At 35.9% G+C, this 24,462-nt stretch overlaps 2 protein-coding genes across 2 annotated transcripts in view; both read left to right on the forward strand.

Annotated features, from left to right (window-relative positions):
• The window catches only part of LOC135734278 (uncharacterized), a 201,258-nt gene that overhangs the window by 53,657 nt on the left and 123,139 nt on the right, over positions 1 to 24,462 (forward strand). The window lies entirely within an intron of this gene.
• The window catches only part of LOC135768853 (uncharacterized), a 61,311-nt gene that overhangs the window by 34,278 nt on the left and 2,571 nt on the right, over positions 1 to 24,462 (forward strand). Inside the window, exons 11-16 of the mRNA XM_073813806.1 lie at positions 5 to 136; positions 11,489 to 11,575; positions 19,532 to 19,630; positions 20,216 to 20,308; positions 20,765 to 20,860; positions 21,122 to 21,220. Of these exons, the coding sequence (XP_073669907.1) occupies positions 5 to 136; positions 11,489 to 11,575; positions 19,532 to 19,630; positions 20,216 to 20,308; positions 20,765 to 20,860; positions 21,122 to 21,220 (606 nt within the window). The remainder of the gene's footprint in view (positions 1 to 4; positions 137 to 11,488; positions 11,576 to 19,531; positions 19,631 to 20,215; positions 20,309 to 20,764; positions 20,861 to 21,121; positions 21,221 to 24,462) is intronic.

Raw genomic sequence — 24,462 nt, forward strand, 5'->3', positions numbered from 1 at the left:
CAAGTTTTAGTGACACAGATTGGAAACAAAAAAGGAAAAGTACTTGATATATTTGACATTATTGCTGATCTGACCTTTGAGATTCTGCCTACACTACAATTCATCCTTCTGTTTTATACATTTGCAGCCAAAGGAGGTGAGTTCACATTTATCACTCATCTGAATACATTTGTAGTTGTAATTAAGAGTGAAGTGTGTGTGGATCAATATTATCATAAAATATATTCAGTGTTGTTTTACTTTTCTTTAATGTGAATTAATAGCATACATAACTGTAGCTGTAGTGAACACTGTACACATATAATTATCATTATTTATTTCTTGCAAACTCTTTTCCACGGTCAATAACTGTATGCTACCTCCCATTACAATCCACAATTCCTCTGTGGCTATAGTTATACAGGTCACACAGTGACATCTAATGAACAACAAGGACATTTACAATAAATAGCTCCCACACACAGGCCTCTTAACTGATTATGGCAAGATAACAATTTTAAACATGAAAGCGTCCATAACACAAGCTGTTTCTGCGTATCTGATGTTAATCTGGAGTACCTATAGAGTATTATACAACAGTTCTCTCTGGATCTTGAATCTGATTGGCTAAGAGCTCTTCCCAGCTATGCAATATTCTACTGTTAACGCCACAGTAACCGCTTCACCGTTTGTATCATTCCACCACCTACTGGTCATTTTAGTATTAGAGAGGGAAGCTTCCTAAACACTTAGTGATGGTCAACCCGGATCTTTTTAAGGATTCAGGTTATTCTGAGTCACTCACTAATATGATCCGGGTTGTGCGAGTCACTTGAGTCACTTGGTCAGAATCTTTTTACTTACATGTCTGTCTTTTTAAAAAGACCAGGTGGTAAAGCAGGCTTTCCTTTTACAAGCAGAAGATGATTAAACGTTAGAACTTCAAGATCATTGGATAGATTTGGACGGTCATTAAAAGATATTCCTCTTCACACAAAATAGTATGGAATGATTCATTCTTGCTGGCACCACTATCCAATCTGATGTGTACTACTTGACCTTGTCAAAATTAATCTCCATCAAACATTTATACATACATCTGTGTCTAAGAAGTAAGCTTAAGTGTACCGCTATACTGTACTTGCCGGACAAGTAAAGAGGACTGCATAGGGTTTCACATTACACCATCTTCTTTTAACTTTAATAGGAGCAAAGTAATTCACTACAACAAAACTGAAATTTAAAATAAATGTTTTTTTTTTTTTTTTGCAAAGATTAACCACAAAATATGTTTGCAGTTACATATTAACAAGCTCCTAGTCATCTATATTTACTAAAAACAAGTGTAATAAAAAAAATCTATCTTGTTTTGTTGTGTTACTTTTGACCCACCTGTGTGTTACTTTCGTCCCATCTGACAGGGTCAAAGGAACCATGCGCTACTCATGTTCAAAGTGAAATTATACTGAAGCCGTTATACATTTGCTCAAAGTTATATCTGGTATTAATAGACCACACTTGTGAGTTATTGACCACAGCAAATACAGTATATATCTCTGTCTAAAACATCATCTTTTAAAAAAATGTAAGTTTTTCTGAAAATTTTTTTTTTGCGTTATAAAAAAAATCCTGCTTTAGGAATTTACTTATCATGATTGCTTTCCAGACCTACACGCGTGAAACGATGAAAAAAAAAGTGATATTTATCAGCTCTGTCAAGGGTTGTCTGCTAAAGATGCTGCCATAGTTTGGAATGCAAATGTACTCAGGGCTCGGAGAAAATCACTTTGTTACTTTCGTTCCGTGTTAGGGATTTTATTTCCATCATTTACACTTTCAAAATAACAGAAAACAAAAAAAAGGGCATCTGCAAAAGTTTGGGCACCCTGCAGAGTTAATACCTTGTGCTGCCCCCTTTGGCAAGTATCACAGCTTGTAAACGCTTTTTGTAGCCAGCCAAGAGTCTTTCAGTTCTTGTTTGAGGTATCTTCGTCCATTCCTCCTTACAAAGGTCTTCCAGTTTTTTTAGATTTTTGGGCTGTGTGTCACGCACTGCTCTTTTAAGGTCAATTCATACACTGAGGTCAGAAGATTGTGAAGGCCATGGCAAAACCTTCAGTTTACGCCTCTTGATGTAATCCACTGTGGAGTTTGAGGTGTGTTAAGGATCATTATCCATTTGTAGAAGCCATTCTCTCTTTAACTTCAGATTTTTCACAGATGACATCAAGTTAGCATCCAAAATTTGCTGAAATTTTATTGAATCCATTTTTCCTTCTACTCGTGAAATGTTCCCTGAGCCACTGGCTGCAATACAACCCCAAAGCATGATTGATCCACCCCCATGCTTAACAGTTGGACAGATGTTCTTTTCATTAAATTCTGTGCCCTTTAATCTCCAAACGTACATTTGCTCATTCCAGCCAAAAAGTTTGATTTTAACCTCATCGGTCCACACAACTTGTTTCCAAAATGCATCAGGCTTGTCTCTGTGTTCATTTACAAACTTCAAACGCTAATTTTTGTGGTGAGGACATAAAAGAGGTTTTCTTCTGATGACTCTTCCATGAAGACCATATACATATCTCTTTATAGTGGAATGCTGTACCACAACTCCAGTGTCTGACAGATCTTTCTGGAGGGATCGTGCAGTCAAACGTGGGTTTTGACTTGCTTTTCTCACAATCCTGCGAGCTGTTTTGTCTGATATTTTTCTTGGTCTTCCAGATCTTGCTTTAACTTCCACTGTTTCTGATGACTGCTATTTCTTAATTAAATTCTGAGCAGAGGATATTGGCATTTGAAAACGCTTTGCTATCTTCTTATAGCCTTCTCCTGCTTTGTGAGCGTGAACTATTTTCAGTTTCAGTTTTCTAGACAACTGCTTAGAAGAACCCATGGTGCTGATTGTTGGGGCAAGGTCAGATGAGTCTAGGCATTTAAAACCTTTGAGATTGACATCACCTGGTCTTTCCAGACGATGATTGAGAACAATCCATGACACTGTCAGGTCTCAGCTTTCCAAAGGTGGCTATAAACTCTGCAGGGTGCCAAAACTTTTGCAGATGTCATTTTTTGTTTCCTGTTATTTTGAAAGTGTAAATAATGTAAATAAAATCTAACTTTTTTGACATATAAGAATATATATGAATATAATAATATAATAATTATAACAAGAATTGTAGCCACCTCATGTATGTTACTTTTAGCATGCCTGACATGCCATGCCTACACTGTGAGGCTGATAATAGTATGCTTTGGAATGTAATACAAATGTATTCTATATATATATATTTTCTTTATAAAGAAAATATTAGCAAGATGGCACCTTAGAAATAATATTAGTTATTCTAATAATTTTAAATTGAATCCATCAGATATATTGAAACAGTTAAAGGCTATACCACTTAATAAGGCCCCAGGCCCAGATGGTATATGTGGTAGGTAGAACATTGAGTCAATGTGCTGAACAGCTTAGTGGAGTTCTCCACTTACTTTTTCAATCTTTTCTGGACCTAGGACTGGTTCCTGATTTGTGGAAAACATCAATCATTGTACCTATACCTAAAAAAGCAAAGCCGGAAGGGTTAAATGATTATCGTCCAATTGCCTTGACTTCTTTAGTCATGAAGGTTTTTGAAAAAGAGATAAAAAATAATTTGATGACAGTTGTTGGACCACTATTAGATCTATTGCAGTTTGCATATCGCGCTGGTAGAGGCATAATATATGATGCAAAACTGTTTTTGTTGAATGCTGTTAGTTGACATCTAGAAAATAGTGGAGCCTTTGCTCGCCTTTTGTTTGTGGACTTTTCGTCTGCATTTAATTTCCTGCAACCTTATGATTTTAGGACAGAAACTTGTTAGTCAGTTTAATCTTAATCATGGTTTAGTTTTATGGATTATGACATTTTTAACAGATAGGAAACAAAGGGTAAGAGTTAATGGGGTTCTATTAGACACAACAAATATTTCTATAGGCTCACCACAAGGCTGCGTACTTTCTCCTGTTCTATTCATATTGTATACAAATGAGTAGGCATGGGCCGATTACCGGCTTCAAGGTATACCGAGGTTTTAAACAGTCAAGGTTTCAAAACCACTGAAATATTCTGTGATACCGTCTCCAAGGTATGAGCTGTGTTTATACAAAATTCATTAAATCATTAAGTCATGTGATTGATTTGATGTTGATGATACATTTAATATACATTACAAAAATATTATATATTTTTTGAAAGCATATTATAATTTAAAGGCTTTATTTTTACCTGGCATTTAAAAAATAACACATTTTTGTGTTGCAATGGCAAAACCGTAACACCGTGAAACCGTGGTATTTTTGCTAAAGGTTATCATACCGCCAGAATCTTATACCGGCCCATGCCTACAAATGAGTGCCAAAGTTTGTATAATAACAGCTATTTGGTAAAATATGCAGATGATACTGTGCTTTTATCTTTGTTGTCATATGCAGATCAGGAATATGGTCCGGCTTTGGACGATTTTATTGTATGGTGTAATCTGATGAAATTTGATTTGAATGTGTCAAAGACAAAAGAGATGACTATCAATTTTAGTAAGAAAACACTGCCACCTCAAAGAGTAATTATTAATAATACTCAGGTCGATGTAGTGGAGGAATACAAGTATTTAGGAACGATTATTGAGAATAGTTTGAAGTTCAAACAAAATACAGCTGCAATAGGCTTTATGCCCAGCTGCACTACTTCCTTAACTTCAGCCAGCTTCTTGTTTCCTGTCTGCCATTATTGGACAAACTGATTAATCCAGGTGTGTTTGATTACTGTTGTTGTGACTACTGAGGTCAGGCACACCTGGATTAATCAGTTTGTCCAATAATGGCAGACAGGAAACAAGAAGCTGGCTGAAGTTAAGGAATTAGTGCAGCTGGGCATAAAGCCTATTGCCTTGGTAATGCAAGAGTTTTAGCGAGTGTGGTGGATCTTTTTTGTTTTGTTTTTATGACTACTTTTGTGTTTATTTCGTTTAAATAACACGCTTTACCTACAGAGAGAAACTCGTTCAGTGTCGTCCTCATGTGGTTAATGAGTGCAGTTGGTTACTTATGATGTATGTGTAAAACTGTACGATGCAGTTTTCACATTTCTAGCTTTACATGTCCTGACTTCAAACTACTTAAACAAATGCATGTTCTTTAAAAAGGCAGCCTTTTCACGTTGTGACTATTTTTTAAGCGTAACACTTTAAGAACATGATTTCCTTGACAATCAAGCAATTTACTCTTTTCATTTGAACCATTTCTCTGCTGCAGTAAGCTTTGAGCTGGAACTTAAGAAACACATTCTGTAGCAAAACTCCTCCCTTTAAGTGTCTTTAAAAAAATAGTTTTAATTGCACCTTGTTGTTTAACTTGAATGCATTTAAATACAGGATCAGATGATATTTTTGCCTTTCGTTTAGTGAAACTCACAACATTTTCAATTTCATTATCTCACATGCCCTTTCTCTCCAACGTTCTCTCAGCTTTAAAGGTAGCTTCATCACCACAGTTCTTATAGCATGTTAAGTTCTTGCATACAAGAGATGCTTTTAATAATGTTACAGCAAAAACAATGAATATGCATGTAAACATTGTACATCCTCAGTCTTTACTGAGGGCCATCCTAAAGCTTTCTCCATATACAGTTGCAAGAAAAAGTAAATAAACCATTTAAAATTTTCTGGTTTTCCCATGTTCTTCCCAAACAATAATATTTTTGCTTTATCTGTCCACAAGACATTTTCCCAGTTGTGGTGTGGAGTGTCAAGGTGATGTTTCGCAATGTGCTGCAATGTTTTGTTGGAGAGCAATGGCTTCCTTTGTTTGGAGAGGCATGGCTCACATCAGCTTGTGAATAGCACACTGACACTGTTTGGGTTTTCAGCTCTTAAACCACACCTTTATTTTCATTTTATTGATTGGACTCCTGGTTTGCTAGCACCAGACTCCAACCGGCATTTAGTCACACCAGAAGTGCTTCACTTACCTTTTTCCACCATCACTTTGTATATTTAATGAGTGCGCTTAATAAAAACATAAAATATGTTTTTGTTGATTTTTGTGACTTTGTTGAAAATCGAATCAAATTTCATGACCAATTTAAGCAGAAAACCTGAAAATTTTTAACAGTATACTTTTTTTGCAACTGTATGCAGCAGCCACTTTATATTCATCACCAAATTGCTCCTTCAGAAGACGTTTGGCTAAATTGGACAAATTAAAACAAGCAGTCTCTTTTATTGGGAGGCTTTTCTTCCCCCTGCTCAAAAGTTCTTGGTAAATAATTAAGTGGATTTATTAACATCAAACACTGGGATATCTCTTTTAGGAAGAGTATGAGGTTGAGCTTGATGTAACATGCAGTTAACTCCTTGTTTTTTATCCGTTCAGATTTTTTCACCTCAGGATAGAAGATAGTTTGCAGCTTAAGATTTTATCATAGTGTCACTTGAAGGTTGTGTAGAATAATGTGAGCCAGGTTGCAAGTATTGCTTTGTTGTTGTGTGTTCAATCCTTTCTACAACACACTTCTGTCTCATTACTCTGGAGTTATACAGGGAGGGCTTACAGTGACATCTAGTGGGCAACAAGACAAATTACAATAAATAGCTCCTAAATGTTATTTTTTAAAGGCATAGTTTTCAACCTATTCCTTGAGTATTTATGAAAATAATTTTTTTAAAGTTTTTGAATATTGTTAGGGAAGATCAATGAAACAGTAAGGATAGTGAAGGTGAATGAACGGAGTCTCTTTTATTTAAGACCACAAGGTTCTGGATATAGATATGCAAGAGGGGTTTTAAGTTTGTTGGTGTAGATTCAGTGGATATAAATTGTATGGACTGAAAAAATAAACTTGATATGTAAGGAATAATTGACGACGGGGTGTTGAATTATAAGATAATAATGCACACCCTAGGTGGTCGTGCTTTATTTCCGAACAGTTCAAAGGACCAGAGTCAATTATTCCGCTTACCACGTTTATAAAAAAAATCGCTCTGATGCCTATTTTTAAGACATTTGACGGGTTAGTTGAAAAATAATGTTAACCTGTGGAACATTTCTCAACCAATCAGAATCAAGCATTCAACAGACCCATGGTATGAAAATGAAATAATTATGGCTTAATAAGTTATGGGTAGTGTTGACTGCAGTCTTATTAAGGGTTCATGCATGCAAAAGAAAAACCCTGCATGTAATTCAATTCAACTCACACAGTATCAAAGAGTTTATGACACAGGGAGAGGAGTTGTAATGGACACATCTGGCCTACATACAGGGCAAAGTCAGGTCTTCTCAGTCCATTTGATACAAGCACATTTATTTTAAATTACCTGAGACACAAGGCAACAAATATCAGACCTGATGCTTGTCTGAGGTCTTTGTCAAAGTCCAAGTGAACATGTGAAAACCTTAACTTTTAAATACAGCAATGGTACTAAGGAATCTGAAGAGACGTTTCTAGACAAAACATCACTTGTTAGCAGACACAGAGACATAAAATCAAAGAAGACTCATATCATTACTGAATCACTTAATTAAATTCATTGAATGTTGTCATCTCTATCTTAGCAGAGAATAACATTTGTTGACAGATTTAAAGAGGTTGTTTCACCTCAATGCATTCTCAAAATATATAAGCTGTGATTTGTGAATTCAAGTTATCCACATAAGCAAACAGCTTATTTTAATTTATTTATTTTGTGAAGTTGGGGTGCTTTTAAAATTTTGGGAACCACTGCACTATGCAAAGCTCACATTTAATAACTCAAATACATGGTGCCCATCACTCTTTAATAACACAGTTTGATAAAGATCATTTAATCAAAGCAGCTTGTAAACAAACATTAAAATGCAACATGCTGAACATGTCAAAGTAACATTGCTGTGCATTTGATTTACTGCGACAATATGATCTTTTTTTTTTTTTATCATTATCATCTGCACATAATTGTGTTTATTGTGTTTGTTTATAAGGATAAAATGAACAGCACTGCTGGACTCCATGGGGTTCATACAAACATACATTTAAACATTAACATTAAATACATTCAAAATGTAAACATAACTTTACAACTTACAGTAAGCATAACATCTTTTTTCAGATCTTTAATAAAAAAATAAGTTAAATCACACCCTATTATTACTTTCATTTATCATCTCCATCTGCCAAACATCCTATAAAGATGATACTCAAGAGATTGCCTACTAAAACTTGATTTTTGTGTAGTTTTAGTTAATAGCAGTGGTAATATTTTTTTATTGGCCTATACTCAGTGCCGGGTTAAGCCTTTGTGAGGCCCTGGGCTAATGCTGGTTTGAGGCCCCCCCAATATACACTGAAAAAAATAAAGGCTGGATTTACTAAGTGCCCCATTGCGAATTTTTTTTTAGTAAAACTTACTAAAAAAAAGGGGATGCAAAAACGATGCACTGTCTATATTTTTTTGTAAATCCAGTGTTTTTTACAGCGTATGTGCAACATTAAATGGCTAAAATTATTTAAATAAATTAAACAATATTATCAAATAATATTACAATCAGAAATAGCCCAGAAAATAACATTTATTTAATAAAACTTACAACAAAAAGTGCTTCTTTCTGCTCTTCTTTAAAGAGAATTCTTCAATTAAATCATTAAAATCAAGTTGACGCAAAAGTAGGCTGAAATTATTTAAATAAATTAAACAATATTATTAAGTAATAATTTTACAATCAGAAACAGCCCAGAAAATAACATTTATTAAATGCAACTCACAACTAAAAGTGCTCCTGTCTGTTCTTCTTTAAATATAATTCCTCAATTAAATTATTAAAATCAAGTTGACGCAAAAGTAGGCTAAAATTATTTAAATAAATTAAACAATATTATCAAGTAATAATTTTACAATCAGAAACAGCCCAGAAAATAACATTTATTAAATGCAACTCACAACTAAAAGTGCTCCTGTCTGTTCTTCTTTAAATATAATTCCTCAATTAAATTATTAAAATCAAGTTGACGCAAAAGTAGGCTAAAATTATTTAAATAAATTAAACAATATTATCAAGTAATAATTTTACAATCAGAAACAGCCCAGAAAATAACATTTATTAAATGCAACTCACAACTAAAAGTGCTTCTGTCTGTTCTTCTTTAAATATAATTCCTCATTTAAATTATTAAAATCAAGTTGACGCAAAAGTAGTAGAGCCCAGAATTCTCAGCCCGAGTCCGAACTTTTTAATTCTCCCCATTAGGAATCTGTTTCCGCAGATATAGTTACAGCATCGCGTATGTTTGTGAGTAGAAGTCTGTGCTGTCTGCAGTGAGGTTTTTATGAGAGCAGCACAAACTTTTTAATAGTCTATTTAATATGTAAAACTTGAATTTGAAATAAAACTTACTGCGGAGAAGTTAATGAGATCTCTATCGTCTCTCTTGCTACGTGACGCGACAATTATTTATTATTTCAAATCCATTTACAAGATAAATATATATACATTGTGTTGTTAAACTGATGAAATTATCTTGCTATATACGCTATATTTATTATGAGAAGCCTTTTCTTTTTACTGTTACACTGTAGACAGTAATAAATGTATATAATAAAAAACTCTATGGTCGTGAAAGCACATTATCCATTATCTGTTGGTTCATGTTGGTCTAGTTTAATTCAGGGTAATCCTTTAATAAAATTTATAATATGTTATGAAATATTTTATTTTTTTGTAATATTCACAGCATACATTCTCTCGGATCGTTTTAAAACATTTTAAATCATTCTGCAAAATTCCGCATAGATTTTGCAAAAGAAATCCGCAGAAATAGCAAAAAATAACTGCTTACACAGCTTGTACAGCTGTACTCTTGCAGCAATTAAAGCAGTTCAGTTTTGTTTTAAATTGAAAAATAGTTATATTTCTTTTTTATTTACATTTTAGAGCAGTTTTTGTTTGTTAAAGTTTTTATGATAACTAGTGGTTAGCGGCCGACAGCAAGTTGACGACATGTATGATGAATTGAGCCTCTCAATTCAAATCAACACTTATAATAACAAACTATTTAAATAAATATTTTCAGCATATCACAATGTTAGTTTAAACGTTTATTATCAACACATACTATTTTTAAAAAGCGAAGGCAGGTTGCTCTGCTGCTCGCAGTTGCAACGGGTGCAGAAATAAAAAAATAAAAAGGGCTATACAAAACGAAACGAAATAAACATGAAACAGAATAAACATGCATGTTGCCTTATCTTACAACTTTGCTTTTGCATATACATTTTTTTAATGTAAGGACTTACCACAGAAGATGGCTATTCATGCATCCATCCAACAGTTAAACTAAGAAAAAAGTCGATGCATACACAAACAAGAAATAAAGACACAGCCTTCTTACACGAAATTAATACAGGGAGAAGTCTTTAATAGATTATGTCTTGGATGCTGTCTGCATAGATTATGTACAGTATCCAAGGTTTTAATCTAGTACTCCATTTATAATTTTTCCTGGTGGGGTGAAGGTCCCAGAGAGACCGCGGCCTTGTACAAGAGTGGAAATGATCGATGTTATTTGTCGGCTCTTAAAGGACAAAATATCCCATAAGCTATTACGTAGCTATAAAAAAATTTTCAGAACATTCTTGCGACCCAGTGGTTGGGGGCCTCTGCTCTAGGTAGCACTTAGGCATAATTACGTCAATCAAAATGTTTTTAAAAACTCAAAATAGAATTGTCTCGGAGGCCCCCTAGTGTTCGGGGCCCTGGGCTGCAGCCCATGTTGCCCATTAGGATAACGCGGCCTTGCCTATACTGTAACTTTTAGGAGATTAGTGAGTGCTGTGTGAGTAAAATACTTGCCTTCTGTTGTCAGTCTGATTAAATTTATGACTGTACTTTAAATTTCTCTTGAGGTGATTGTACTGATACACAACTTGTCCTCCACTTTTAACTTTTCAATCACTTTAAGTGATTTTATCTCAGCAAATATGAGAATAATATACAGTAAACCGAAACTGAGACTTCTTTAAACTTCAGTGTGTAAAACTCATATATTGTTTCTGGGTCAAAGTAACTGAAGATGATAAAGCAGATCATATTTATATTATGTTGAGTATTTGCTTTATTAAATCAGTTCACTATCAGTTTAGTTTTATTTGTGTAGCATTCGTATAAGAATCAGCAGGAGAATAATTAAACAAAAATTAAAAGATAAATACAAAAAATATACATACAGAAAATTATAATCAATCATAAATTACATAATAAATAAATATTCCAGTATACTGATAGTTGATGTATGTAGTATGCAGTATGTAGTAGAGATGCAGGTGGTGATGAGAGTCACCGATTATTATGATTTAGTGATGATGACAGATCTGACAAAGGTCAAGGTGAATCATTAAATCATCATCTTAAAACATTAACACACAGACTGAATCTGCTGTGAATCTGTTATTTATATTCAACATTTATAATATTATTTCTCTTCTGTTTTTAGGATTCATCATCATTGTTGCGATTTTACCGATGATACTAACAGCATCAAATGAAAGAATGTTTGTCAAATGTTATGTCCACTTCAGATGTAAGTATCAGATTAATTATTATTTAAATGTTATACAGTAAATGCATTAATATCTCTGTATTATTCAGCTGTGAGATCATCAGTGTTGAGTGTAATGCAGTACATTAATCTGATTATTTGTTCACAGTGTTGTAATGTAGTGTTACATCTGAGTTTACTGTAATCAGATTACTGACTTACTGTATCTGATTACAAGATGAAAAACATGGAGAGATTTGTTAAAACACTGACCACCTTTATGACACATATGATAAAATAATAAAAAATAACCACATTATAAAATGCAATACCAATTACAAAATGAAACACACATATTAACATTTACCAAAATCTGTTACATTATTTACCTTGTGGTAAATTTGTCCACATTTCAAACTTGCTGTCAGAGTGCAACAGTGCAACTGATGATGCAATGAATAATTAATCATGGGAGAAAGATAACATTACACTGCAAAACTAAAAGCATGTTTCACAGTTACCCTTTAGTCTACCTACAATAAGTCACAAGATACTCAGTGATTATAAAACAAGAACAATAATGCTTTCATTCTGGTACAACAGTTAGGGAACAAAAGAATACAAGTGTGTTATGACTGGTCATTTTATTTTCACTTCACCATGTAATCTTTGAATCAAGCAGGCAACTTAACAGGCCTGTGACCTAATGTTCTAGAGTCCAAAACAATATGTTGAGCTAAAATGACAGAATGATCCATTTTGGCAACATAATGTTTATGTTATTAAGGGTTTGACCTTGCTGAGGTGTGATGTTGTATTCCACCAGAAAAGAAAATGAAAGGCAACTTCTTACAACACATGTTAAACAACATTTTCAAATGGCTGTTCAATCAATGGGATATGGTGCACCTAATACTGTTTCACCTGGCTGAGATGTGGGGTACAGATAAGTTTTAAGGTTATAATGTACAACTATAGTGCTGTCTTTTCTACATGACGAGCAACACACATTACACTCTGAACACAATTTTTGAATTTGCACCCCTTGGAAGAAGATGTCACCAGCCACCACTGCGAAGTAGAATTACATTTTGAATAAATAATATTTAATAGACCACAGGTAGACTATTTAATATTTTCACATGATTTTACACATTTCAATGACTGTAAACATGACACAAATATTAGCCATAAATAATAACTAGTGTAAGAAATAAATAAATGTGTTAACTATAATAATTATTATCAATAAACACAAAACTAATTCCGTGTAGACCATTCAAAAATTAGGAAGTTAAATGAACAAATTTAAACAAAATCATTTCCGCAACCAATTACCACAAGTAAGGTTTGTTATGGCAAAACTATTTATACAGATACGTTGGTTCTTGGTTGTACAATTTTAGAAGTGTTAAAGACTGTCTCTTGTAGCCACCAAAATTGTTTAGGGTTTAATGATGGGTTTGGACATGCTACACTGAATATGAAAGAGACATATAAGACATACAGTACCTCTGTTACCTCCATGTCTTCATTCAGGATATTGACTTGCATTGTACTATGCATTTCACATCATTTTCCCTCGCATGGCAAACCGCTTACACTTCCAGTAAGAAATCATTAAAGGACAAGTTCGGTATTTTACACTTAAAGCCCTGTTTTCAGATTGTTTATGATGAAATAGAACGGTTTTGACTGAAATTTCGACATTTTCGGCTGCCCTGAGAATTTTCGCGTGTTTGTGTTCCAGCTCAGACCTCTACAATGGGTTTAATGGTGCACTGGAACAATCCTTCCTAAAATGCATTAAACTTTCGTTTACAAAGATGTGAAACTCACCGAGTGGTCAGGGGTGTTCACTGGTATGCTCACACAAAAATCGCTGCAAAAGATGCTTTCCAACAGCTGTTTTAGCATTCGTTGTTAACTTGTGGACCTATTTTTCCAAACGCCTCACACCCGTACATTCTTCCGCTTAGAGCTTGAATAATAAACACTCCAGCCCAGGTGGTGGCGCTAATCCGCCTTTGCCAATTGCAAGAATAGAAACAAAGTTCCCGGCGCGGAGTAATACCGTACCTCACAGGACGTCTAATACAGTCAATGGAGTTGGTAAAAACTACGATAAAACCTGTTGGAATGCGTCTTTTGGAGCGATTTTTGTGTGAGCATATCAGTGAACACCCCTGACCACTCGGTGAGTTTCACGTCTTTGTAAACGAAAGTTTAATGCATTTTAGGAAGGATTGTTACAGTGCACCATTAAACCCATTATAGAGGTCTGAGCTGAAACACAATCACGCAAAAATTCTCAGGGCAGCCGAAAATGTCGAAATTTCAGTCAAAACCATTCTATTTCACCATAAACAATCTGAAAACCGGGCTTTAAGTCTAAAATACCGAACTTGTCCTTTAAGGGCCAGAATTACTAAACGGGGGAAATTAGCATGAAAGCGCAATTCCCAAAAAGCTCAGATGGGAGTGGTAATATCTGCCGGTTCCCTTTCAGTCGGTCACTACGACGTCATGTCGTGACCGACGAATTGGGAACGCGTCTCGAGAAACTTCTAAAACGCCAATGAACTTGGCATGCAGGTATTTGCATCTGCCGGCGCCGCCCCGCCGCGCGAGTATTTAACGAGAGGCAGGTGCGAATATCAAATCACAATTTTTCGCTTCGAAAGCCGGCAGATCATCTGCTATTGAGAAGCTCTTTCTCTGCTCATTGGATATGCTGCATGCTGGTGTTGTTGGAGAAAGATCACTTCAGCGGAGGCTCACGGATTTCCACCTCTTTACTTTCGGTTTTAAACTTGAACTTGAGTGTGTGCGTGGCACTCCCCTATGTGCTTCATCAACTCAGCACAGCATTAAAGAGTGATTTCCTTAAAAGAGCAGCACGAGTTGAATTTGTGTCTTTTTAAAGATGTCATTCGTCCGTGCAGTTCCGGATGTGGCAGATATATGATTCCTCAGTATGGCCGCGATCGTTGTCTCTCGTGCCTGTGCAAGCTGATGCAGCATTAGTGGAGGGTTAGTGTTCCGCATGCGTGAACATGACCCTCTTGGATTTGCGGAGACGGGTTTCGTGCCTCCGGGAACGTCACCCCCCCCCTTCTGTTGAGGAGCCCCGTTAAAGGTGCGGTGGCAAAACTCCGGAAAGACAATCTCCGTATAACAGTGCTGAATCGGTCTGCTGGTACCGGCAGTGGCTCTCAGCACCCTGATCCATAGCCAGAGGTCCCGCTGGAGACTGTTAGCGCGTGTTCTATGACGCTTTCGTTCTCTATCGGTCCTCACGAGGAGTCTGTGTCTGTCGGAGAGGGGGCCGTCTATTTTGGATGCCGACTCAGAGCCGCTCCCTCCTGCGGGTAGGGTTTCGGAGCCTGTGTTCGACTCCAAGATGGCGGCCATGTTCGCTCGGGCTGCGTAGACCAGGGGGGCAGGGTTTCATATATTATTGAAGCAGCCCTGGGCACCGCCATTAGCTAGCGGACCCCCTCCTGCTCTTAGCATTCCATTGACTCTCATTCATTTTGGCGTCACTTTGACAGTGAATAACTTTACATCTGAGGCGTTAAAAGACTCAATTTGTGCATCAATTATTTCTAAAGAAACACGAAAATGTATAAAAGGCTCCATTACCTTCTATCTTACGTTATGGCCCAGTAGAAGCAGTTTTAGTAAAACTATGCTAACGATTGCGTCATAACCACACGACTCTCTGTCGCACAGTAGAGAAATTACCGTATGGACAGGAGGAGAAGCGCATGTAGAACATGGCGTACTGGCGTTAAACTTTAAAATAAATAAATACTATGCATTAGTACATTGCGTCCCCCTTGAGCGTTCCTATGTGAGTATTTCCGTGGGAAGTTCTTTTTTACCACGTTTCCCTTAACGGAGCTCGCTCCGTGCCTCTCTAGTACAAGATATTACTAAGGGAGTTCATGTTATGACTTTATGTCTTTAAACCATCACCTTAGTGGTTGACCCCTAGAGGTTACTCTTTCCGCAGCGATCTTTGGCGTTTTAGAAGTTTCTCGAAGTAGATTGGTCCCGCGAGACACGTTCCCAATTCGTCGGTCACGACGTGACATCTCCGTTCCCTTCCTTCAGGGAACGAGGGTTACATATGTAACCGAGACGTTATTTACTAAAAATGCGCAAATTAAATAACACGGGCGCAACAGCTGATCTCCATAATGACCAACGCAATTTACAAAGAGCAGCACAAATTAATTCAGGGTCGCAAATAAGCAGAGATGCGCTTGAGTTCAGCATCACGGACATCACAGCTAACGAAGCCATAGGACACTGAAAAGTGAAAGTTTAGTGTACAATAAGTTTTGAAACATTTGCTATTGTGTGACTTCTCCTAGTGACTTCTCTTTTATTTCCTCTAGCTAATAAAAAAAATGGCTTGGCAAACAATATTTTTAATAAAATAAACTGTTACATGTTAAAACAATCCTCTGCCTTGCACCACGCGCTCTCTGATGCCTCTTTTGTCAGCTACAATTGCAGCCATTTCAAGGGCAAAGTAATTTAAGACATGCTTTTATTTGGCGTTAAATAATGGCGCAAAAACAGCATTATCACACGCGCAAACATTAGTAAATCGTGCTGCGTTAATCATTTAAATAATCTCCTCCCATACATTTTGCGTCTGAAAGGGAAACTCCTAGAAATTCATATTCAATACATTCAGTCGCAAAAATAACTAGACTACAACTTTTCAGCGCTAATTATCCACTGCGCGTCTTTAGTAAATCCCGACAGTTGTTATTTAAAACAAAATGATGGTTTGCGCTGGGACGATACTACTAAAATGTATACACTAGTCGGGTAAGTTATAGTTTAAGTGCATAGTTTATAGTGTATAGTATGTCATTTGGGACACAGATCTGATTTGTCAAATCCAAATGTGCCTGAAACACACGTGCCTGGACATTACCCTGACAGATATAGGAAACTCTCTAAAAGACTTGATTTGTAGTTATGTTGCAGCGTGCAAACAGTGTGTTGAAGTTTAACAACCCAGTGTTATGTTGGAGGTTTATACTGTCCTTGTGAATCCCCTGTTTCTAGTATGGTTATGCTAAAAGGGGAGGAGTTGTAATGGATGTCTATGGTTAAAGTCTGCCCCCTTGTGGTTGAATGCACAGCATGGTGAAAACAGCTCGATAGTTCAATAAAGTAAGGAAGTATTGTTGATACAGCATCTCTTTTATTAAGATGTGTTTGCCACATACAACACAACTTCAAAAAAGTTTATTGAATAAGGTTAAGACTTGATTTATTGGCAGATATTTAACTGTTTAAGCATAAACTCACTTGATTTTCATAATTGTTTTCAGAAACTAGACTTAAAATCTGGGGTTATTTTGCTTCTCAAGTAAATAAATCTCGATTTCAAATTAGAAATAAATAGAAATTTAAACTGGAAAGCAATACAGAAATACCAAGTAAGACATTCATTTTGCAGCGTAGTGTGTTTTTGTGCTATAGGAACTAGTTTTTGTGTTTAACAATCCAGAAAAACTGTAAGACAATAACACACTGTACTTATATATGTATATACAACACACATACACACACACAGTGCAATTTGAGCGTAAGAAAGAAAAGTTATTGTATAGTTTATATCGGGCTTAATTGTTGGTCAGAAATATGTTTTTTAATTGTGATTTTAACACATGGTTTAGAGATATCTGTACTTCCCTATTTAAGTAGATGCATGTGGTTTGCATTGCATGACTGAAAAAAACGCTGTAGAGGCAACAAAAACGCGATATTCGCGCTTAGTTGGACGCTTGAACATTTGAGTTTACTCGGTTCATTCGCGCGTGAATGTCTCGAATGACTAGAATTTTGCGTCATGGGAGGGGCTTCTGATACTCCGCTGAGACTCCGCTCGCTTCCTGTAATCACGTCATTACTACAGCAAGGTCCTGATTGGTTAATGCGGCGCAGAAATCCGCCGAAATTCAGATTTTTCAACTCACGCGTACCACACCGCAGGATGCCTAATCGCGTCTTTGCATTGACTTAACATGTAAATCAGTCGTGCTTGCCGCCTCTACCGCGTCTGGTGTGAACCCTGCATAACATTACTCTTATGGTACTTGAGTGTCATACACCATTAGATCTGCAGAGCACCACATGACATCAAATACACCTCTTTGCGAGACACACAAAGCCATGCTAGAGCAATAAGCAGAGGTGTCATGCCTTATTAAACTGAGTGGGCATGTGAGCCAAGTGGATATTGCATGCAACCTCAAAATCAATGAAGCATCTTTTTATCTGCTATTTTTTTTAATAGGCAAAATATGACCTGTTCTCCACTTCACTCTCACACTGTGAAATATTCGCTGCTTTAATCACGTGTTTTATTCTGGACACAATGAATTTAATGAATTATACAAATCCAGACACAAAACAGCGCTGGTGCCATCATTGTGCACGGGTGTGGACACGTTGCTCCTGGTGCTGCATTTTGTTATCTGATAAAATTAAAAAGCCATTACAAACGCTCGCGACACTTTGTAAACGCAGCAGCTAGCGTAATGTTCAGTTAACCTGGCTTGTATACAAAGATGTTGGTTCAAAGTCCATTTCATAATGTTTATACCTACATTTACCACTAGAGGGGGCACAGAATCATTATGTGCTCTGACTCTGAGCTCAAATCTGATGTAAAAATGTGTTCATCTAATAAAGTTGCATGTTTTCAATGCAATTAAATTAAAATGTGCAAATAAATGAAAAATTGCAGCATTACATTAAGATATACTTACGTTCCATCAAATGCTTCTTTTTATTCCCAGTTTTTGATCATTTCAGCCTATCACAACCATGACAGTTGAGTGCATCAATGTAACGTTTAAATGAGTTGTTGTTGTAAAAGTTTATTTTTTCACTCAGTTTTTCATTCATGTGTAAAATAGTAATTATATTAACTTCTAAACACTTCTTACCTTTTTTTGTCTGTGTAGTTCATGAGAATATGACATATAAAAGGTTTTAATTTACTGTATTAATGGAAGTGAATAATTATGATTACAGTATGAAGTGTGCACACTGGCAATGAGCATGGTAAAAGGGACAATATTCTAATTACAAACATGATTATCATGTCTAAAATAACATATAAAATCCTAAAGTAAATGACATGTGTTTTTTAAATAATGTTTGATGAGTTGGATTGACATTTAGTGTTAGCAAGTTATCCAGACGAGTCTTAACCTGTGAGCTTTGCCAGTACTTTAGTATTAGAAAATCTGTTGGACAACAGCAAGGTTTAATCAAACTCAGTAAAACATTACTGTAATAAACTGTGCATTGATCTGTTAGAGAATCACTCCATCAGCCCGCAGTTGCGCTTTAATTGCAGGTGTTATTGTGTAAGCTGTCATAGGTTGTGCTGTTGTCTGTCGATGTTGTTCAAGTGTTTGTTTAGTTGTGCACCTGACTTGAGAGATAATCTCTGAAGTTTAGCTTTCCAGCATTTGCAACAGTAGACAGTAGTGTTTGGACCTAATGTAAATACAGTTAATAGTTTTAATTATATTGACACTGGACTTGGACATGTCATTATAAAGGGTGTGTTTATCTTCATGTGCACTGGTGGTGGATGTTGATGGAGGGTGAACACCTACTGGCAGAAACATAATTCGGCACCTATTACTCTCATGATTTGTTAAACAAATATTTAACACTGTTTGGACAGATAATTTAAGTATTATCAACAGGGCTGGCTCAGGCTCTTTTGGTACCCTAGACAAGATTTTTAAATGCCACACCCTACAGAAATCAATAATAAGACTTTAATCTTTAATTCTTCAGTGATTTCATGATAATCTGTTGTCAGATGTTTAATCTGATATCTTCACATGAACTGTTCTTGTGTTGAATGTTAAACTCAGATTAACAGATTGTTTGTGTTCATGTGTAAAGTTTTATTAATGAAAACATTCACACTCTTTTTTTCAGGGTCAGATGAGCTCATAGCAACAGTTCAGCTCATTGTCACATTAGTGATGAATGCACTCATGATCGGCTTCTTCATCTTTACATTGGACAATCAAACAGGTAGAAAAATCATTTTAATAACATTATGGGTTGGTTTCCCGAACAGGGATTAGACTAGTCCTAGACTAAAATAAATGTAAGAGCTGTTCAAACTGAAAACAACTTGCACTGACATATCTTAAAGTTCATCAGTGCTTTTGTTTTGGCTCAAAATGCACACAAGTAATGTTTTTATTAAGGCATGTTTGTTAAAACTAGTTATATTTCCTCATTAAAATAAGGCCTAGTCCTGTCTTAAGATAATCACTGTCCAGGAAACCACCCCTAAGAGTTAAAACATAATGATCTAGGAAATATAATCCAACCTTTATAAATAGTGTATTCATGATCTCATTTACACATAAGTGTATACAGAAATATACAAGACTGTGCTGAAGTTTTAGGCACTTGTGTTAAAAAAATCATGCTATTTATATTTAAACCTATATTCATCAATTACTTTCATACAACATACTCATATTGTAGACACTGTATATAGAGATCTGTTGTGGGTATGTGTCTTGTATCAATCTCATTCACTCCTTCTCTCTTGTCGGCTGTATAATTGTTATTTTATATAAATATTTGACTTTCTTTAATTCACAGATCCTATTGGATGGGCCTGTGTGATGGTGTTTCTGCAGATACTCTGGGCAGTTGTGAGATTCTCAGATCAGTCTTTTTATTACTTTGATCTGGGTACAGTATTGATTTATCTTCTTTAAACATCTTCTCTGTGTGATTCTGTGTTTGTCTACTTTAATCTTTATCGGTTTGTCTTCATGTACAGTTATAGACTTGAGTGGATTATGATGCGATTCAAAACATAGCAGTGTTATTGTACAGAGATCTTATGTCTTTAGAAAAGGCACAGTTTTTAAGAAGAAATGCATCAATATTTCACACTGTTATGCAGTAAAATGGGAAAATAATTGTACATTTAATGTAAATGCAATTTTTCCACGCTGTACTTTATTTTTATATGTGATGTTATGGTTTATGTACATCTATGTATTTATTTATAGATGAATAACCACTCACATTATAAATGTAAAATATAATGCTAAAAAAGAACTTTGTTAATTTGTGCAGTAATTTCCTCTTTTGTTTGTTTGAACTTCATTCACAGCGTTTCAACTTTGACTTTCATTACAGGTTTTCATCGTTATATCTCTGTGTATGTGTTTGGATCAGTTGGTGTTGTTTTAATCAGCGCTGTTGCTCTGATAACTGAACTGATACTGAAAACAGGTGAGTAAACACAACACTAATATCAGATTTTTTGTCAGATTAATAAGATTCAGTTTATTCTTTACTACGTCATGAATATATGAATATTTTAATGTTTCATCTCAAATTTATTCTGAGGTAAATATCACTTTTATCTAAGACAGTTGTACAACAGTAAAACATGAAAATAATGATTTCTCATCTGATGCTGATAATATTTATTTGATGTTTGTGATAATGTTTAGATAGAAATATAATTGTATTTTCTCTGTTTCTCTGTAGGTAATGGTGAACGTGCACTGATGGATCTGAGATTCATTGTCTTTCCATCTGAATGTTTCTTCATCTTGTCTGTGATGATTTTAGGACAAGTTGGATCCAGTGAGTACAAAACTAAAAACAATCAGTTAACATTATATGAGCTGATCTTCATATGTGACCCTGTCTGTGGGTCATATTTTTGTGATTTACTGTTTTCCACATAAAATCATCCTGCATAAACTAATGCGCATCATGTTAAAGATTAAAATTGATGTGAAATCAAACTTTGATGCTCCTTATCTCATTTTTATATTTGAGACTGTAGCCTGAATTTCACAGACAGTCAGAGATGTGTTTCTGTCTTTCAGGTTTAATTTCAGTTTCACACAGGAAGGTTTTTTTAAGGTTTTCGTATTAATATAACTGTTTATGAATGTTGACACAAGTCATGTGTCTCTCTTAACTCATTAAAATATCATTGAATGCCGCTGTTTGTAATGCCGCTGTAGCTTTAGTGAAAGTTTGTGATGAATTATGGTAGCACTTGAAAATAAAAACCTATTTGGACAGGATTAGTTTTACAGGGGGACCTCTAAGAAAATCTTGCTTCTTCTAGGTCCTCTGTGTTTTTACAGTTTTTCTCCATTGGTTTGGCTCATTTCTTGAAACAGAAATTACATTCTCAAAACTCTAAGATAATTTGGTAAAACAGTCTTATAGTTCAGCTCAACACTATAGCTTACTTGCAAAAGCTCAAATATTTCCCAAAACTGTTCACTCATGCTTCAAAACTAAATTCCTTTCCCATATAAAGAGTCAGTGCCACAAAAATGGCAAATATCATTCTCAACTGCTTTGGCTCATTTCTTGAAACAGACGGACGTTCTCAACACTCTTGGTGCTTTTGTCAAAATAAAGTGGATGGTTCGGCACAACACCATGGTTCACCTGCAAAAGCTCATACCTCTCACAAAACAGTTCACTCGTGTGTCAAAACTAAATATCCTTCTCATTTTAACAGTCAGTGCCCCCAAAATGCATCGTCCCTTTGGCATTGTGTAAGCACTGCAAGTCGAAATGTTTAGATGTTTTGTCACTATGGCAGGGGACCATTGAAATATCTCTTATGTCCACCTTTCAGTCTTAGCCCTTTATTGACAATGGTTACTGTACTGTTTTTTGTCTAGCTAACAGAATACAATTGTGTAAAACTGAAAAAAAAATATGATTTTAGGGAAGAGTAGCCTCCAAGGTTTGACACCACACATTGCACTCACACTGCCAAGGAAATTGTAACGACTTTTATTCACACACAAAGTAACTTCCATACACCAGACCAAAATAAAATATATAAAGCATAATATACTCTAATATAAACACAAAAAACAATGAAAATTATATGCAGCTTGCTGTAAATAATGCGGGAGTTTCAGAACTAACATTTCTTCACTGGTCGCTGTCCTCACCCTTCCTCTCCTGGCCACCATCCTCACCCTCCTGACCATCCACACGCTGCTGTCTGTCTGGCCACAGATTCTCATCCACATCACAGTGTATTATTCTCCCTTGCGATGCAACGAGGGAACAAAACGGCGTGCCTGTCGCAACCATCCCCTACACTGATCTCCTGTAATATCCTAACACGCAGCGTTCATCATGGAGCAGGGACCTTTGATTTTGAGCCCTATGCTCATATATCTCCACCTCCTAGAGGAGAAAAACTCAATAGGATTGAGGAAAGGAGAGTAAGGTGGTAGGAACACCATGACCATCCTTGGATGAGTAGTGAACCAGTCCCTGATTAGCAGGCCACTGTAGAAATTCACATTGTCCCATACAATGACATATTGTGGTAGGTGAGGCCCGACGAGATCTTTCTCATTTTGAGGGATCAAATCAAAATGAAGGCGGTCCAAGAAGATGAGGAGCATCTGTGTATAGTATGGGCCAAGACTGGGGATGTGAGTGGCCACACCATTCTCAGATATGGCATCAAACATAGTAATATTGCCCCCTCACTGGCCTCGGACATCCACCGTGGCCCGGTGGGCAATAATTTTATGGCCACGTCTTCGGCCCTTGGCCAGGTTGAAGCCAGCTTCATCAACAAACACGAGGATGTGAGGGGTCTCGTTTCCTTCCAATGCCATTATTCTCTACAAAGGCGTAAACTCCTACTTTGTTAGTCAAGTTTTAGTTTTACCTGACTGTCAATTGCTGTAATAAATTTATCAAAAGTTCAAAGCATTCATATATGTTATTCATGGTATTATGTTCTTGACTAATTTTGCCAATTGAACAGACTATTGTGCATGTGATGACTTATACAATGAAATAACGCTGACACATTTTGGAGTGAACAACCATTAGACTGAGAATCAACCAATCAGTTTAGATCAACAAGATCTATTCACTTGGAAATTGTGCTAAATGAAGGCTACCTGTACTTAATCAGTTGCAAAGATGTACTGAGCTATTGAGACATGTACTTAGATATTTGCAATTTGATGAAATGAATGAGAAATTCAATTCTGTTGTGAACACTTGCCAAGTGGTTTGGCGGTTTGTCCATGTTGTTTTGAGAATGTAATTTCTGTTTCAAGAAATGAGCCAAACCAATGGATAAGAACTGTAATACGTTCTGAATTGGCCATGTCTGTGTTTTTCCTCTCATGACCTCCGTAAAAATTCCAGAGCAATTGACCTACTGTTTTTCGCCAAACTCCGAGATCCTCTGAGAAATATAATCCCGTCCGAATGTGTATGTCTGTGTTTGCCGGAAATATCTTTTGAAAAAGCAGTTATTTTCGTGTTTTGGCCTACATGATCTGCCTAGTCTGCCATGCCTAGTCCTGGCTTAAAATAATCCCTGTCCGGTAAACCACCCCTAGGTTCAGTAATTTCACTTTAATGCAATGAAAAGGTTATTTGTAAGTCATTGAAATGCCTTCATTCTAAAAAATGCTGGGTGTTTTAACCACTGATCTATGTAAATGACTGGATTGCGCATGACGTCACAATTGTGAAGCCACCGCGCAGCCATATTGGTATGCCCAAACATTCTATTAAATCAATGGACGTTATCAGATTTTAATGATAAAACATCACTTTACTAGTCTCCGTTTTTATATCTGAAGTCTCACTGTACATTATTACAACGCAAACGTCCTTAGCATGTACATAGTTATTAACTGATAGTTGTAAATTTTGCTTTTAAACAGTAAGTTACTAACATTTATCTCCATTACGGTATCAGATCAGCAGACAGACCGCAGCATATTTAGTATTAATGACAAACGTGCTCATTCTGAAATCTAAATAAATAATCATGCTTTGTACCGTATGTGCATGCAATAATTTGC

Source organism: Paramisgurnus dabryanus, chromosome 3 (genome assembly GCF_030506205.2).
Source record: "Paramisgurnus dabryanus chromosome 3, PD_genome_1.1, whole genome shotgun sequence".
Lineage (NCBI taxonomy): Eukaryota > Metazoa > Chordata > Actinopteri > Cypriniformes > Cobitidae > Paramisgurnus > Paramisgurnus dabryanus.